Source organism: Ostrea edulis, chromosome 6 (assembly GCF_947568905.1).
Source record: "Ostrea edulis chromosome 6, xbOstEdul1.1, whole genome shotgun sequence".
NCBI lineage: Eukaryota > Metazoa > Mollusca > Bivalvia > Ostreida > Ostreidae > Ostrea > Ostrea edulis.
Genome location: NC_079169.1, coordinates 39,749,362 through 39,768,627, shown reverse-complemented (window position 1 = coordinate 39,768,627; position 19,266 = coordinate 39,749,362). Strand labels below are relative to the sequence as shown.

Sequence of the window (19,266 nt, the reverse complement as noted above, 5' to 3'; positions counted from 1 at the left end):
TGTGACACTGAGATCCCTTTATATCCACATGTGCTGTTCCCATGGATATTTAGCGATGAATTATTTGTACAGCTTTTACTTACAATTTTTGTATGGATTTATTTCGCCTGCTTTTTTCCTTGCTTCATTTCTTAAAAGCCCAATCGTCGAAAGGATGTGTTTATGAAAAACTACTTCGATATTTCACATGAAGTTGATTTGACAATATATTTTACAGTATTGAAATTTTGACGTATATTGCGAAATTGTTCAAATTTTCGTGAAATGAGCTTTTGGGCTAATTATATGATTAATAAACATTCTTAACTTTCGAAATGAAGAACATTTTGACAACACAATATTGATATCCAGTTCTCCAAATATTTGAATTAAGATGTAACCATGCAAATATAATTGATACTTACTTAAATCCACATCACATCCGTCTTCAACTGTGCATTCATATAGTCCATTCACACACTTACACGTTTCACATGGCGTGGGAAGCAAAATATCTCCCTCATATGTGCATCTTGTTCCATGGGTTTCTAGATCATAAAGAAATCAATTTGATTTTCATAGTGTAGTAATAGCGAGCGAAGCTCGCGTCGCGAAGCGACGCGACGAGCTCGCTCCAATGATTACACATATGAGTCACGTGATTTGCTCTTCATCAGCCGAAAAAAGATGAGTATCACCCATAATGCTTCCGAAAAAATGTCGCCGTCACTGCGGTATACCTCATTGACAAACCCGTAATTAAAATAATTAGATTGTTTAGAAAGTACCATAAACGTTTTTAAATTCCATACAAGCTTTCTCATAGCTTCAAACATTTTGTTTTTGCTTGGTTCGAGAGAAGAAGAAAAAAACATTGCAGCTAATATGACGTCACAATTTGTGACTGTTTACATCAAGCGCGTTATATTTCCCGCGTTAAATGAAGCCGCGGATAAAAGTCGTGTTGCAGGATGTTAATGGGCTTCGCTCGTCTCAACGGTCACACCGTACAACATATTTAGTTTAGTAGTTTATTTATTTATAGTGACATGTGTATATTCACAGACATTATGTTAACAGACAGTACCGGGGTATAAAAATAAATCAAACACCCGGCCCATCGGGCCTATATGCCACTTTAAACACAAAACTCAAATGCACTTACATAAAGAAAAAAAGAAGCACAGCGTTAAGAAATAAAGGAAAAATACATGAAAATATACACATTAGAAATACATATATGTTCTAAGTAAATTCCTGCAGTACCAAGTTCATCAGTGTGTTTTATGAGATATTGGGAAAAGTATATACGTGTAACCATATGTATGTAGACACACATAATTTACATTCTCAATTTTTGAAAATAACTGACTGTCTAGAATACAAATACTTTGCAACCTGGCGAGGATAACTTGAAATTATCATGCATAATATATCCTTATCTGACCCTATTAACATTTGGTTAAATCCAGTGTTTTCAAAAAAATTTGATCGATATTCGTAGAAAATGAAATTCGTCTTCTACACTATTTTTGGAACAAAGGTTACAAATTCGTTCTTCAACAGATTCTCCATGATATTTACCAATCTATATTCGTAATGGTAAAAGTCCACATCTAAATTGCGCCAAGACTGAACGTAAATATTTAGGCATATCCAGTATTACATAATTTTCCCTACCAAAAGTCGTTAAAAGATACATACCGAAGCCCATTTAGGACCTATCAAAAACATATTTCTAATTTGAAATCACGAATTTCAGAATTCGTTATTTCGATTTTAATTCGTTATTTCAAACATTAAAATTCGTTTTAACGGATTAAATTCGTTATAATGAATTTATAAACTTCGTAATAACGGATTTCAAAATTTGAAATATACGAATTCAATTTGAAATAACGAATTCCGAAATTCGTTTTATCAAATTGCATAATTCGTTATAACAAATTTTTAAAAACTTGTACTGATGAAAAGGTGAAGATTACGAACAGCCATCAATTTCATAACTCCTATAAAGAATACAAAATTAAGAGTTGGGCAAACACGGACCCGTAAATATACCAGAGGTGGGATCAGGTGCCTGATCTTGCGACATGTCCATCCGACTACATTTTATCAACTACTCGTTTTAACAAATTGTATTAATTTGTTTTAATGAATCAAAATCTGATTTAATGAATTGAAAAGTCTATAATTTCAAATTATTTATTATATTCTTAATAATTCTGCAATTCTTTATCACGAATTATTTACTAATTTGATGTTAACGATTCTATAAATCGTTATATCGAATTTGACAATTTGATATAACCATTTCTTAAATTCGTGTTTTCAAATTTAATTTGTTAATATAAATTTTGAAATTTGTTATAACAAAGTTATAACAAATTTAATCCGTTATAACGAATTTAAAAGTTTGAAATAACAAATTAAATCTGTAATTCGTATTTTTTGATAGGTCCTAAATGGGCTTCCGTAGATACATAAGTATGCAATTTGGGAATATTGAACATTTCACTGCCCCAAAGGTTTGAATAATAAAAGTGTATTTTTGTTTGAACCATATATATATCTACCATTAGCTTTGACTCAAAATAATATTCTAACTCGAAATTATGAAATATTTCTTTCATATCACTGCACCAATTGTTTCTACATCTATTGTAATTAAATTCAAATATATTTCTTGTAATACGCTCCTTGTCAAAGGACAAAAGTCTATTCCAATATCGGATAACATTTATACAACGTCTGTATTGACTGGTTATCCATCCAGTGTCTCCGTAAACAGCCAATGTAGGTGCAAAACGATGTACCCCAATGAAATACCGAATACCCCTGTTTTGAATATTATCTATTAATTGAAATTTCTTAAACCCAACACACGAAATGCATAGTCCAAGACAGGTATTACACAGGAGTAAAATGATTTCTCATAAGCCCTAAATTTAAAGTCTTCATTTGTATGAATTGTGGATATAATTTTCCCAAGAGCACCCCCCCCCCCCCCCGCTTTAGCAAGATTCTTTGCATTTTTCATGAAATTACCATTATAAATAAACATTATTCCCAAATATTTATATTATCAACTGTTTCTAACTTATTCAATCAATTTTATATGAAATAATAAACAATGTGGACCAACTAAAAACAAAAACAAAGAATAAGAAGCCTAGGAAATCGAATATTAGACTTTCCCCATCGTCGCAAGTCACGTTTACACTACATCAAATGTTACTACATTAAATTATCGGAAGTCTGTTATTGTGACTGACTGGTAAAAAAATTCATTGTGTCATTTCATAAATATTCATGAAAATCGAAGGTTTCGCTGATGTTTTGAGGTAGGGTACATGTAGGGGTATCAGGAAAACTCGTACCCAGGAGAACTCGTACCCAGAAATTTCGGTACGAGTTCTCCAAGAGAAGTCGTACCCATCAATATCTGGGTACGAGTTCTCCTGGAGAAAAAATTCGTCATTTTATCAAATAGAAATGTGGGTACGAGTTATTCTAAAGAAAAACTTGTCAATTGTACTATAAAAATCTGGGTACGAATTCTCCTGGAGAAAAATAAATTGTTATGAAAATCTAGGTACGAGTTCTCCCGGAAAAAAAAAACCTTAATCATTTTATTAAATGGATTCTCATGGAGAAAAACTATGTCTTTATTGTCATATAAATTCTGGTAAGAGTTTTCCTGGAGAAAATTGTCAATATATGGTAATCAAAATTTTGATACGAGTTTATATCATTAAAAATTGTAACATTTTAGGTATTGGAATTTGGGTACAATTTCTCCTTGAAAAAATCGAGGATTTCATACATTATACATAAATGAACATGCCTTTCAATTGAATAAAAAAATTAAATACAATGATCATACTTGTTTGTTGTTTTGTTTTTTGATTTGAATTGCTGTTTGGCGGGAGACGATAATTAGTATAATTATTGCAATTGAACACCAATTTTAAACCTGCTACATAGTATTTTTATAGCGTACCTCTATTCTCCGGCACATGGGGGAGAACTCGTACCCTGATTTATATGACAAAATAACGAAATTTTTTACCAGGAGAACTCGTATCCAGATTTTTATGACAGATATTACAAAGTTTTTTCTGTAGGAGAACTCGTACCCAGATTTATCAGATAAAATGACTATGTTTTTTCACCGGGAGAACTCGTACCCAGATTTTTATGACAGAAATGAAAGTTTTTTCTCCGGGAGAACTCGTACCCAGATTTTAAAAATACAATTGACAAGTTTTTCTTTAGAACTCGTACCCACATTTCTAATTGATAAAATGACAGTGTTGCTCCAGGAGAACTCGTAACCAGATATTGATGGGTACGACTTCTCTTGGAGAACTCGTACCCGGGTACGACTTCTCCAGGAGAACTCGTACCCATATTTCTGGGTACGAGTTCTCCTGGGTACGGGTTTTCCTGGGTACGAGTTCTCCAGAAGTCCATGTAGGTACTACCGGACAACCTACCGGACTCATTAACCGTGGCACTTGTGCGCTACCAGTCAATAGATCCTATATAGGCGCAGTACAACTGATTAAGTCTGCGCATTGTACATATTTGCAGCATCTCAGGGCTATCTGTTTCTATCACGGGTACGAGCCCGCGGGGGTTCACAGGCAGTGACCTCCCTTGCACGTTACAGAACGAATAGAATATGTCCTAATTCTTTCCATCTTTAGCATTGATCGGCAAGCCTAAGAACCAAAAAAAACAACAACAACAAAACATGCAGTCTGTGCTGTAAATACGTTGGTAGATTTGGTGTAGTTGTAGTGTATATATGTTTTACCTTTATATGTAGTTTTTAAACGGTGGCTATTTATAGCCACTGCCTTATGCTGCCGCTACAGTGGGCGTTCCTGTATATACACGATACACGGGGATCCTAGCGGCGGAGAATTTAAAAAATTGAGTTGTTTTTATTATAAAAATTAAATGTGTATGTTTGTAAATAGTTTTTGAAGAATTTTCAATAACAATTTGTGCTGTATATACGAAGAGAATCCCTAATTACTGATACATATAAGTTACATTCCTCGATTCATATACATGTATATTCATAAGATAACGGTGTTGTCAAAAACAAGAATACTGCATATGTACTGGATGATTCATCCAGATAAATGTTACAATTTTAGCTGGTTAGATAAGCAATTGAATGCAATATTCAACATGATTTCAAAGTATTAGAATTGTACATGGTGGATTTGATTATTGAAAAAATGTAAGAGTAACATATCAAGACTTCTTAATGTGATCAAGAAAAGTTTCTAGAGCTGAGGAAGATAACATTTACATGTACATTTCGTACATTTGGGTACTTATTCATATCTAGATAAAATATGGGCCCAAGGTATTTCCCTAAAAACACGAGACACCATGGATAGAAAGTACATGTACAAGCGTAAGCTTACATAATTGCCGGTGTTGTAGAGTGAGCCTTCCCCCTAATGAGACTTCCCCCCGGAAGCCTAGCTCTAGAATGAGCCTTTCCCCGGAAGCCTGGCTTTAGAGTAAGCCTTCACTCTAGAGCAGGAGAACCCCCGGGGAAGTCTCACTCTAAAGCCAGACTTTCCCGTGGAAAGACCTACTCTATCACTAGTTGTAGAGTTAGACCCCCCCCCCCCCCGATAGTAGGACTTCCCCCTTCATTTATTCCTGGTAAACTACTATCACTTTATGGAGATTGTTTAGATACCAATACCTTTTTCACCAGGGCATTAAATGATTTTGCTTCAGTCGTTCATTAAACTCAAGAGAAGAAAACGGTGAATAAAACACATTGGAATTAATAAGTCATTTTGTTTGATCCATAGACCTTGAACTTTGTCCCACACAATACCTATGCCTTGGTTACGTTTAGAAGTTTGAAAAATAAAATAAGGAAATTTTGAATTTATGTTTCTTCTCATCTGCGTACAAATATCGGTTATGCTTTTAAACTTGTACATTTTCAGGTAGGTGGGTACACTTGTAGGTAGGTAGGAGGTAGGTAGGTAGGTAATTCCCTGTCCGATAAACTAAAATTTATTTCATAGTTTGCGCAGTAGGGGATGAAAGCGGGGGTGTCCCTCTAGAGCGAGACTTCAAAAGGGTTGTATGGCTCTAGAGTGAGTCTTCCCCCTGGGGGTAAGGTTTATTCTAGAGCAAGTCTGCTGTGGGGGGGGGGGGGGGTCACTCTACAGCGAGACTACCGGGGGACGGCTCACTCTAGAGCCAGACTTCCGGGGGGAAGGATCGATCTAGAGCCATACTTCCGCAGGGGGAAGGCTCACTCAAGAGCCAGACTTCCGGGTGGAAGTCTCCCTATGGGGGTAGGGGAGTCTGGCTCTATAACACCGGTGCCTTTGAAATTGCGGTTTCTGTGTCGGCCTTTGAAAGCCCTCCGTATTACACAGAGTATAAAATTGTATTCTCTGAATATAATGTACAGTACATTTTCTTGCAAAATGCTATTAAAATATTGATTATCTAAACCATAAAGATCTATTTTCCACGGGCAATTCTAAATTGTTTGAATGAGGAGATTTCGTGTTCCAAAACTTAATTTTGTTAATTTTCAATTTCTTTGTAACAGGAGTAATTCATATTGAAATTAATTTCCGTTGGTCTTAGTACGATAGCTATGATTTGTTTATTGGTTTGTTTATTTGATTGAGAACATCAATGATATCTCAAGTCTATATGTGGAATATTTTGTAACACCTCGTGAATTTCGACATCTTAGTACACATTACGCTTTAAAGCGAGAGTTTCCTTCAGCAGAAGATAAAGATGTTTCATGTAGGTGTGTGGACAATTCAAATCAATAGGGAATCAATCGGCCAACAATGGTAAGATAATTGCTTTGACCAAGGATGAAATTACAGGTCGTTGTTTCTTTCTTTTTCTTAGATATATTCCTAAGATCTTCAAAGATTCACTTCATTTGATTTCAACAGGAGGGGAAATCCACTCATTTATAGCAGCTGGTACACATGAATTTTTATAGATTTGATGTTTACATACAGGTATTTTGTAATTTAGAGTGTTTCTTGTGTCGTACTTTTACCAGAAAAATGTATTTAAGATAGTTTAGAGTCTAAATCTTGTTCACTTAATGCATTGTTTTTATTTATGTTGGTTTTCACCTGAAATGAAGCGGTTCCTAAATTGTTTCCATATAAACAGATTCTCTCGATGCTAAAAACTATTCTTCCTGTAATTAGTAGAATTTTTTCTAATTTTGCTGATTCGTTTTGATTTTTACATCCTTCCTGACCTCAACTCGAAATATCTTTTTGATAACTCCAACATTCTATTAGTTTGAGAATTAGTGATTGAGAATTCCAAGATTTCGGAAAATTATTGAATGTCACAATATATGATAGTACTTTGAACACATGTTTAAGAACTTGATTAATACTATTTGAAAATAAGAATAACAAATTATTTAGAAATGAAAGAAAAGAAGATAAAAATGCAGGAAGTCTGGAACACACACAATTAAAATACAGTATAATTTGAGTCGAAATATCTTGAGAACTTGAACGTTCCATTACATTTAGATTTAAGATTATTTATGTTTTATCAGTTTTGAGGTTTCTCTCTAACAAGATATTTTAGCAATGAAAATTATTGAACAAATTAGAGAACAATATGAGAAATATTTGAACATATTAGAACTATTTAAGAATCTATAAACATGAGAACTATTTTAAAGGTTAGAATAGAAATTATTTGAGTATACATGTATGGGAAATTTTGAGAGTTTGATAAAGCTTTATTGAGATTACATGACTGAAATGTTAGATGATTGAGAAGTTGACATTACATGTACAGTTGTATATTTGAGATAATTTGAAAAGAAAATACATGTATACAGGAACAAACACGACTAAAACACTCTGACTGAGTCAAGATATGTATAACTAGAAGAGATCTCGTTCCGAGCAACGAATAGGTCTTCCGTCCGATTTCTGACGAGAGAAGATATTGATTGGGATAAGATAAGATCTTCACTGGGACAATTCGATTCGTAAAAAAACGAGTATAGATGAAACCAATGGACACATATTTTTCATAAAACAGAGAACGAAAAACACGTAAGATATGGAATTTATCAGTTTTCGATAACTTCCAGTTCAATTTCATTCAGTTTCCGTACATCGGAAATCCATAAAACGACTTAAAATTCAACATTGATCTTTCAGGAATCATTCTTGAGAGTGTCAAATAAAAATGCTCATGTTTGGAACAACTTCCGGTTTGGAAGAATCTACTTCCGGTGGAAATGGTATGATTTGAAACACTTTGTTAGACTCAATCATGAACATTTAGAAATGAAAAAAAGTATAAAAAAAAAATGAAAAATGCATATTTTCAAATACTACCGGTGGACGACGGAAGTGACGACAACAAAATTTGAAAACATAGATCAGATCTACATATACATGTCAGCATTGTTTATCTCTCAAAGATTCATGATCGATTGAATCTTTAATCGTTTATAAAAAAAAGTCTGCAAAAAATCTCGTAAAAAACCGGAAATTGGACATATCTCCTGAGCGGAAGTGAATATTGAAAAAGCATTTCATTGTACTATAGAGATGAATAATGTATATAATATATGCGAAAGTCGTATTTAAAAAACCTCGACTTATACGCGAGAAATAAGAGGACAAAGAAAAACCAATTTTTCGAGGATTTTCTCTAAAAACCGGAAGTTGCTGGTTAAACTTCCGGTAAGTCTAACATTTTTTGAAACGCCAAAATAGACCTGATTAATCTGTGCAAATTTTGTTTCAAAGGTATAACTTTGAAATTTGACGTTTCTTTTGTTCACTTCCGGTGACCTCCGGAAGAGACGGATGACAATGATAAACCTTATTAAACAGCTACAAGTCGACAGGGGATGTTTACTCCTCCTAGGCACCTGACCCCACCTCTGGTGTGTCCAGGGGTCCGTGTTTGCCCAACTATCTATTTTTATTACTTATGGGATTTATGAATTTGATCACTGTTCGTTATCTTCACCTTTCATGTTAAGCATATATCCCTCTAGTGGATTATTGTAAACCAATACGCTATTACAGCAAACATGATAGTGGGAGTTGTGTGATTCACTTGATTAGTTTTTAAAAACATTGTGATACCCCCAATCAGGAATTTTACATGAATTAATGGAAAATCCACACCATCATTCATTTCGAAGGTTCAAATCTTCTAATGGTTGTAATGATTGCTATTAATAAAATAAATGGAATTGATAGTGAATAACATTGGTGTTTATGCTCGATTGTGTACATAAACGAATTTCTTCTTCGTTGGAGTTGGTTTGAAAATATGAATGAAGCAGATGCGGGTTAAATCCAAAACCACCGAGGCTTGGGGTAATTTATGGAGTGGAGTGGAGTGGAGTTGTGAAGTCATGGAGTGGAGTCAATGAATAACATTTATGCTTATCATATATATAATAAACATTTACAAACCACAACACAGGTCTTTGATAGAAATGCTTACAAATAAAATAAAAGAACATGCATTACTGAAGGAAGAAACTGACCATGATTTTGCAACTCTTGACCAGTAAGTAATATAGTATTAGCGTAATTTGACTATTTGCATAGAATAATTGTACTTGATAATCATGCAGCATAACTAGCCAAACAAATAAGATAAATAAAAAAAAAATCATGTAATGTCTTAGCCCCTCTTACACTGCTGTGGAGAGAGGCTAAAACCCTTCCATTTTAATCTGTCTCATGTGCTACCCAATAAACTACTAGATTTACTTCTGTCAATTTATCAATGATATTGATATGTTATATCAATCTATAATTCATAAAAAAAACTACTCAGCTATTTCAATAAAAACACATGAATAGGAATTGCATAGAATAATTGCACTTGAATTATGGCCATGATAATCATGCAGCATAACTAGCCAAACAAATAAGACAAAAAAAAAAATTCATGTAATGTCTTAGCCCCTCTTACACTGCTGTGGAGAGAGGCTAAACCCCTTCCATTTTAATCTGTCTCATGTGCTACCCAATAAACTACTAGATTTACTTCTGTCAATTTATCAATAATATTGATATGTTATATCAATCTATAATTCACAAAAAAAATACTCAGCTATTTTTATAAAAACACATGAATAGGAAATGCCATTGCCAAGGCCATGCATTACACAGTGTTAAAATGATGAAGTGATTATCTGACATTGCAGGTCATAAATTTGACCTCATTCTTGGCGCTTGTGACAGGAAAATTTTCCTCCCACCTAAGGGGATGAAGGGGCTTTGACAGATGTGTGTGCAACTAAAGTAGAGCAAACAGATTGAACCAAATTCCAGCACACCTATTTGTACCGGATAAGGGTGTTGAGGTACATTACTCTATAATAAAGAGTGGCAGTTGGGGGATAATAAAGTTATGAAGCACAGAGACTCCACTCCATGACTCCACGACATAAATTACCCCAAGCCAACCACTGATCGGGCAAATATTGTAGAAACCACATTTAATTTAAATATGTACCATAGTCGTATCTAAGATTTGCCCAAAGGGGACCCGATAGTTTTGAGGCTTTTGGGGTTAATTTTATGGGTTATTCTAGCTATTTTTATACTTAAAGTATTCAATGTATAACAAAAAGATAATAATGGACTATTTTGAAGGATTAATATTGAAATATACGTTAATGTTTATTGTTGAATAATGATGAACATTTTCATGACTGGTAAATGATTAGAAGCTGACGTTTTTGCACTTGAGACTTTTTTAAAAAGTGTTATCTGTTCTTTGTAATAATAATAAAAATATAATTTTCTAAAAATGTATGCGGTAAATGAGTAATTTTAGTTCATATTTTCATAAAGAGAAACAATATGTCTCTTTCTATCAAGAGATGAAAATATGTTTTTTTCTGAAAATATTTTAATAAAACATGTTCTTCCAATAGCAGTAACAAAATTTTGAAAATTCCTATGGTGGATTATTTTTATTTGATGAACCCTTCAAAATGATACAATGATTACGAAAATCCCACCATCCATTTACTAGATATGAAATATGGTCGTTATACATTGAATGGCATCGTAAAATAGAAAAATAACAGCAAATAATGGATTTCTTTATCTTTATACACTTGTTTGTACATATGTATGTACATGTATAATTTCAAATCTTATGATTTTGTTGTTCTGCTACTATTTTTATTTTTGGATACAAAAAGGGGAAAGGGGTCCCCGTCTAAATCTGCACAGTTTATACCGATGTTGTTACATATATAAACATATTCCAGAGAATCTATTGAACAAAATTATTCATAATACCATTGTATACAAATATAATTGTTGCTGTTCGTATTTTACAGAATAGCTAAATACAGACAAGTGCTGTAATCTATTATAAGGCCTGGATTACTGTAAATATGCACATATCATATTATTCAAAAGAGAAGATTCGGAGTGAACTCGTTCTAATTAATATCTCATCTCTGAACTAGTCTTCAGTCTATAAGTAGGTGATATATATAGAATTTACTGAGGCGGCTACTTTTTTTATGCTGATCATTACTATATGTTTATAAAATTTTAATCACTTCACTGACCAAGAAATGTAAATATTGATTAAATGTATGAAAAACAAATCTCAACAACCTGCTTGACAAGAGCATTAGCAATCGTTAGTGGTATCGATATGCAAACTTGTCATTACAGTTTTGAAATATAGCGATGCAAGGCATAAATTGTTTATGAATGAGATTTAATATTCAACTACATTTTCGAAAAACTAGTTTATTTGTGGAGAAATTTCGAATATACTAATTTCGGAACATTATTCATATTTATATCGCCACGATCAAAATGATTTCATAGTGCATATTTCTTGCGCTTTTTGACCCCCCACCCCCAGTTTGTTCGCTTAATTATGAGAGGTAAGGTGGATATCCAATGCTTTTACTAATAAAACCCATTATGTGAGATTATATACGATATATAAAGAAATATTTGGAGATATGAGAATTCCTTTCACGAGTGTTTACTCAATATCCCCATCGCTGTCAATTTCAGACCACCATTATTGATAAGTATTAAGTGTGTGTGTGTGTGTGTGTGTGTGTGTGTGTGTGTTACATTTTTGTCATTAAAATCAGAAAAACTAAACTATCAGAGTGGAGCAATTATTAGAATTTCTAATGTTTGCAATTGAAATTTCTACATGAAGAAATATCTTGCCACGTAACACCAGAGTGTAGGGGAAACACGATGAACTGTACAAATGAATGGGGTGGTACAAACACATTTAAACAAGTAAAAAAGATATATCAAAAACCTAACCTATGTGTAATGAAACTGTACTGATGTATGCATAGTCATTTGAGAACATAATACCCCTTTGTTAAAGATGGAATATTATAAAATCCACGGCTAACATTCACCGAACATTAACGTGTTTGTCCTATTCTTAATTCTTTTCATTCTTTATGGGATTGATGAGATTGATCATTGTTCGTTAATTTTCACTTTTCATTGGTATTTTTCCACTGATATGCAAACAAATCTTTGACAATGAATGCACTTGTGTAAAAAAGAAAACATAGTATGACACCTTACTGTTTATAATGCCTGGTAGGAAAAGATCGCTTTTATTCAAAACTTGTGTATTCTATTGATCTATATCCGTAGGAGTATTTTACACATGTGTTTAATATGCCCCCTCAAAAAGTACATTCTCCGTTTTATCACTGCCCGGCTGTTCTGCACGGCTGTTATATACCATGTTCAATAATCAGTTTTTAAAAAAATAACATTTTGCACACATTCTTCGTATGACTCGTACATCTTTTACTCGCAGAAAAACATAATTAATATACTTTGCAATTTGGAGCTATTCAGTAGCCACTTACCAGAGATTTCTTGACCCGACAATGTATATATACTAAGGAGGAATGGTATGCAAATTGTCCACATAATTCGTCCACTATTCATGATTAGATATCACCTCATTTGAGAATATTGTTAATGTTCTGATATTGTTTCAATATTTTTAAACGAATTCACTAACTCGTACCCAGCATTTTTAGTGAACTAACACATTTTCCAATGTTCTGCAGCGTAGAAGAAACTCAACCAATCATAGTTAGCGTTTCAACCTGTTCATGAGATCAGAACAAAACCAGCACATGTGTAGCATAACCACACTTGTCCGTTTCAAACATTACATCGGTATGTAAATGGTAAAATTTATATCAGACAGTTTTATGTGTACAGCATACGTGAGTTTTCAAAAGAAACAGAGTTCGGTGAAGAACACATATCGGTATATTTTGGATGACCACAGATGTCTAATCGAGATAGCGAAACTGCAATATAAGCAAGTATTAAATCAAGTGTAGTATAGGGGGAACTTTCAAAATATAAATCTGTCTGTGTATGTGTGTGTCGTACCCTATATATCGCTTACATCAAACTCTCAACAAATGAACGGTACATTGTAAAACGTGGAACAGTGAGACTTTTAGAAATCCAGCACCAATTACACGAAACAACATTCCAAATCCGAACCACGGAGTTGTTCTATTGCACACTTACATTGTAGATGTCGCAGCATGTCAAATGGGGATTATATCAGGTTCACATTACGCATGGTAGGCAGTGTATAAAACAAGTGAAAAACAAAAAAAGTCGTATGAATTTGGCACCTTCCATTTCAACCAATTTCATATCTCTTTCCTTCATTCAAATAACAATTAATGTTCTGATGTTCATACAATAGAGCAAAGAGCAAGCAATGTAATTACTTATAGTTTATGATATGATATTGCTATTCTATATCGATATGATCCTTGGGAAATTTACTGCTTACTTTGGTCCACGCATGGGATGCGAAAGGTCGGGGTTCGAATCCCGGCCGTGACAGACCTAAGCGTTAAAACAGGTAGTGACAGTTCCATCGCTAAACATTCGGCATCAGGTGTGAATGTCACTGTTCTTCGGAGATGAACTTAAAAACGGATGTCCCGTGTCACAGTAGGTGTGACACGCGAAAGAACTTTCACTATTCAATGGCCGTACGCGCCGAGCATAGGCCTAAATTCAGATTTAGGCCTATGCTCGGCGCGTACGGCCGGTTTTGGTGACGTCTCCATATGGCTGAAAAATTCTCGAGAGGGAGTTAAACAAGATACAATCAAACAATCAACATAAGATACTGATATCAAAGAAATGGCAGAAAAATTATTTCTTTATAAAAGAAATGTTGTTCAATAAATACTGTTAACTGTGAAAGGCAATATACTTGGAGTATTTTTTTGTTCATAAAGTCAATCGCTAGTGTAATGAATTAATATATACCTCCAAAATATCATCAAATATTTGAAGTAATGTAAATGTAATGAAAAGTAATGTGCATTACAGTATATTTTCTTCAAGTAATGGATTACATTACCATTACTTGTAATGCAAAAATGGCCAAATACACATTGCACCCCCTTTACACCGAAATTGGCTGTCATTACATTACCATTACACATCCCAGGCCTGATCGTAAACACCATTACGCATGTTTCGGATTCCTGTTACAAGGTTTCTAATCTATTTAAATTGAAGTTTATGCGCTTTTGTTGTTGTTTTTTGTTTTTGTTTAAATCTTTTAACATGGTTTTTAGTGCGTATTTTGGAGGCATATCTCTGATACTCAATTTAGCTTTATGTAGATCCTGATATCCTACTTGAAAGGCATGAACGTCTTTCTGCCCCGTATTGTTGCTATTAATACTTAGACATACATTGTAATAATCATCTCCCACCTCCAGTTAGAATATACGTTTATACAACATGATTGAGACAATCAACTCTAATCAATTGCACACTGTCGACATAGCCACTATGATCTGATCTAAGTCCACTTCATAAAAGTCGATATGGATTTATGCGTCGAAATTATCGTTGTACTCTGTGCGGTATAAATCCAATCGACCTGATGCAAAAACGAAATACTGTAAGCAGCTTTGAATGACTTAGTAAAATATTTAGAATTTGAATATATATGTTTTATGTCATAGTTTTATGTAATGCGATCAATGTCACAAAAGGAAGGTCAAACAATGTGGAGGGGGAAGTCCTTCCATATTAGCCCTATTATGTCGTCATTAAAAATGTATCTAGGTTGTATTCTCAGTTTAGCTATGTTAAATGGCTGTATGTCTGATCGGTCTGACTGTACTTGTGTATATCAGACTTATGTACAGCTCTCTGTAGGTTGGAATTTTCTATTCAGTGTAGAACGTTTGTCAAGGATGCAGCTTACTATTCACAAATTCAATAAATAAGGGTTATACATATAGGTAGAATATACAGTATGTCTAATCTATATTTGTTGATGATATCCTGCAAATTACAAGTATAAAGTACATATTTTACACAGCAAAGTATCCGATACAACAAAGTATAAATCGTACAGACCTACACTCTATAGTATATATCCTAATTTATTAGATGCACATGTGTGTGATTGAATGATTTCATGTTTTCCGATCGGCTGAAATCCACAACATAAGATAAATTGAACTTTAAGTTCATCTGCGTGCGCCTTAGAGGTGAATATAACATTCGATTTCTTTTGTGAGATATATCAAAATCGATACGATTCGTTTTTGGTCGCTCCATAAGAATATGTGTCCTTTCGACAATCTTGCACTATCTATACTTTTAAATGAAGAAATTTTGTCAATAAACTCTTTAACGCTGGCTCCAGAGTTTCTAATTGGACCTTTAATATTGTTTCGTATAAGAGTTGAAGTCCGTAAGCTATAATAGAATCTTACTTGATTAGTACATATCGTGAAATTAATTTAAAAACCTACTTTTGTTTTTGATAAACTACTCTGAAATACCGTAAATGAGAGTAAAGTGGTTGGACACGCTTTGGCGGATCTAAGCCAGATTTATTTTTGTAAAATGAAAACTCAAGATAATACGATATGAAGTAAATCTGTTGTTTTGATCTTCAGAAGAAACAATTTTTGATGATTGTTGGATAAATAAAATGTGCCTTTTCGTTTCTTCAATTCGTGATTTTAGTTTTGAATCAGCCGTATGGAAATTCCCAGAAGGGAAAAGAGTACCAATTCATTTCCCATAGACCTCAATGTTAACCTTTGGCCCTCTCACTAATTAACTATATCGATTTTAAACAAATGACCGCAAACATTTCAAAGTTCATTACAAGTGTTGATAAAACATGACAAAAAATATATAGGGTCCCGTGCCTTTTATAGGCCATATTTGTACTTTTTTACAACACATAGCAATCTGCAGTAAATTACACACTTCATTTTAAGCACACCCCTACCATGGTAATTTCCTCAGTCATTTCTCGATTTTGTGCGATAATTTTTCATCCTGACAATTAATTTGAACCTCTATAATATTTCTTTCAATTCCAAATAATTTCACTCTTGATATCAGCCAATCACGCAACACCTAGACATTTATACCTCCGCTCAATCTTGGGTAAACTCTTTCCGGGTTACGCATACGGGGGTTTGGTACTCTCATTCCAGAACGAAGCAGCATCATAGACGCTTAGATCTACAACCAAACGCATATTCTCATGGGCTTTCCGGCAAGCCGAAAAACAACCAGAGAAGTTGCGATTGGTTTACAATATGATTAGCATAAAACTGTTTCGGTATTTAGTGTTAGTTATACTTTTGTTTTGACTAGGCCCGTATCTATCATTTTATGAAGATTTATAATCATATTACTTATATATATACATCTCATTCAAAGAACCCCTCCCGAGACCAACGATCTGACACATCGATATATTTTTGAATACGATATTCATATGATATTTCAATGTTCTTAATTTTTTCTGTGATTATAGAAGTCACTGTTACGACTTTTTGTAATAATTCATTAACAGTTACTGATATTTACAGACACATGGATAAACACAAGAAAGTTTTTATTGTTTTGTGAAGACACAGATCTTGAAAATGATAAATCGAAAACTTTCCAGTATTCAGTATGTCAGATATTGAATGGTCCGGGACTGTTCTGGGAAGTTTGCACCTTATTATAGGCCGGTGCAAGCCGGCTCATTACATGAAATAAGATTTGAGAAGTCGCATGCGTTTCTGCGGGACAGATGTCAGTTACCGCTGAAGTGTTCTAATAAAGTATGACGTCTTTTATTCATTCATTTTGTTTTTTGACAAAAGTTTATATCTTAATATATTTTTTAATGACCGTGTTATGATATGTAAAATTTTAAATGTCAAGAAAATCATCAAGAACCTTTCGCATAGCGATGCAATCCATAAATAGAAGACAAGAAAATCAATAAACTGTTTGACAAGCGACGTCACGTCATCCTGCACGGGGAACTCATGGCCTGCACACAGAGTCAAACTGGAGCATTATTTTATTAAGTGTCGTAGAGTTTTGTTAAGAAACTAACCTTATAACTGAAAGAGATTACCTTTAATTTCGATAAAAGAATAGTTAAGAAAGGTGTGTTTATTGTATCGAAGGAGTCTATGTGAAAGTGGATTTTTAAAAAAAAATAATAGGCCATATCATTATTTGCCATGGAAAATAAATATACTGGTCAGCCTGATTGGAACTTTTAAGTAGAAAAAATACTACTAAATACTAAAATAGGTGAAGTATAGAAGAGAACGATTTCACGATTTAAGTAAATTTGACTTGGCAAGTAAACTTGTACTTTAACAACATTAACCCCCCCCCCCCCCCCCCCCCCCAATGTTGTTTACACCAAAAGGCTTTGTGATTTGGCGTGTCGAATAAAGGTGATTTTCATTAAATATCATGTACAGCACGCAAAATTCTTCGCCTGCTTCGCGGGATCTTGTAGGTGGATCTATTGAAAACCCTACACATTGACAATCAGTGCAAAAGTGTAGTTACTCGCATTCCGACAAAGAAAGGAAAAAAGGAAACTCATATAGTTGCTTGGTTGGGAGCTTACTTTGATCAATCCCTCAGTATGGATCAACATGTGACTAACATGGCAAGGTCCTGTTTCTACCAAATAAGGACTATTGTAAGGATTAGACACATTATTGACGAAACAACCTGCAAAACAATAATGCATGCTCTGGTGACAGCAATACTCGACTATGCCAATGCATTGCTACTTGACTTACAAAACAGGACCACGGACAAACTCCAACGTGTACAGAATACAGCAGCAAGGATGATAACTCGTACTAAAAAACATGATCACATTACACCTGTACTGTATATCCTGCACTGGCTCCCGGTTCAGCACCGCATAAAATAAAAAGTGCTTGTACACACATACCAAGCAGTCCACAAAACCGGACCATCCTACCTTAGTGAGATTATTACCCCGTATTGCCCTCCAAGAAATTTACGTTCGGGAAATGGGATGCTTCTAAATGTTCCACAAATAAGAACACAGACTCACGGAAACAGGCGTTTTGACTACTCCACGCCAAAACTGTGGAACGCTTTACCACTCGGATTACGCCAAGCCAAATCTCTGGACATTTTTAGGCGACATCTAAAGACTCATATCTACAAACAAACAAATTTTTATATTATATATATATACTTTTTAAGAATTCTTCAGTGATACTTGTATCTGACGAAAATATTGTAAATATATATCAGTGTGTCGTCGTATTTATCCTAGAATTAAATGTTACACTGGTATTGATAAAAATACCAAAGAAAGGAGACGTAACCACATGTGGCAATTACAGAGGAATATCTGTACTATCTGTATCATCCAAAGTATTTGTATGCCCCCCTTCAAAGAAAAGGGGTATATTGGTTTGCACCTGTCGGTCGGTGGGTCGGCAGACCACATGTTGTCCGCTCAATATCTTAAGAACCATTCACTTGATGATGATAATATTTAATATGTGGGTTGGTTATGAGTAGACGAGGACCCCTATTATTTTTCAGGTCAAAGGTCAAGGTCAATCTACTATGGATATAGGAATATAATGTCCGCTCAATATCCTGAGAACCCTTTGCTTGAAAGACATCAAACTTGGCACACTTGTACATCCTAAGGAGTAGATGATTCCTATAGATTTTGAGGTCATGTGGTCAAAAGTCAAGGGTCAAACTGGGCATCGGAATATACTGACCATTCAATGTCTAGAGAACCCTTTGCTTGACAGACATCAAACTTGGTACACCAGTACATCTTTAAAAGAAGATGACCCCTATTAATTTTGAGGTCACATGGTCAAATATCAAG

The 19,266-nt window shown here is 34.1% G+C and overlaps 1 protein-coding gene across 1 annotated transcript in view; it reads right to left on the bottom strand.

Moving 5' to 3' along the window:
* Positions 1-13,288, bottom strand: part of LOC125646538 (fibril-forming collagen alpha chain-like) — a 283,991-nt gene extending 270,703 nt beyond the window's left edge. The window contains exons 1-2 of the mRNA XM_048872886.2: positions 12,911-13,288; positions 405-527 (exon numbers count right to left, since the gene is read on the bottom strand). Coding sequence (XP_048728843.1) covers positions 405-527; positions 12,911-12,992 — 205 coding nt within the window. The 5' untranslated portion in view covers positions 12,993-13,288. The remainder of the gene's footprint in view (positions 1-404; positions 528-12,910) is intronic.
* Positions 13,289-19,266: the final 5,978 nt, after the last annotated feature.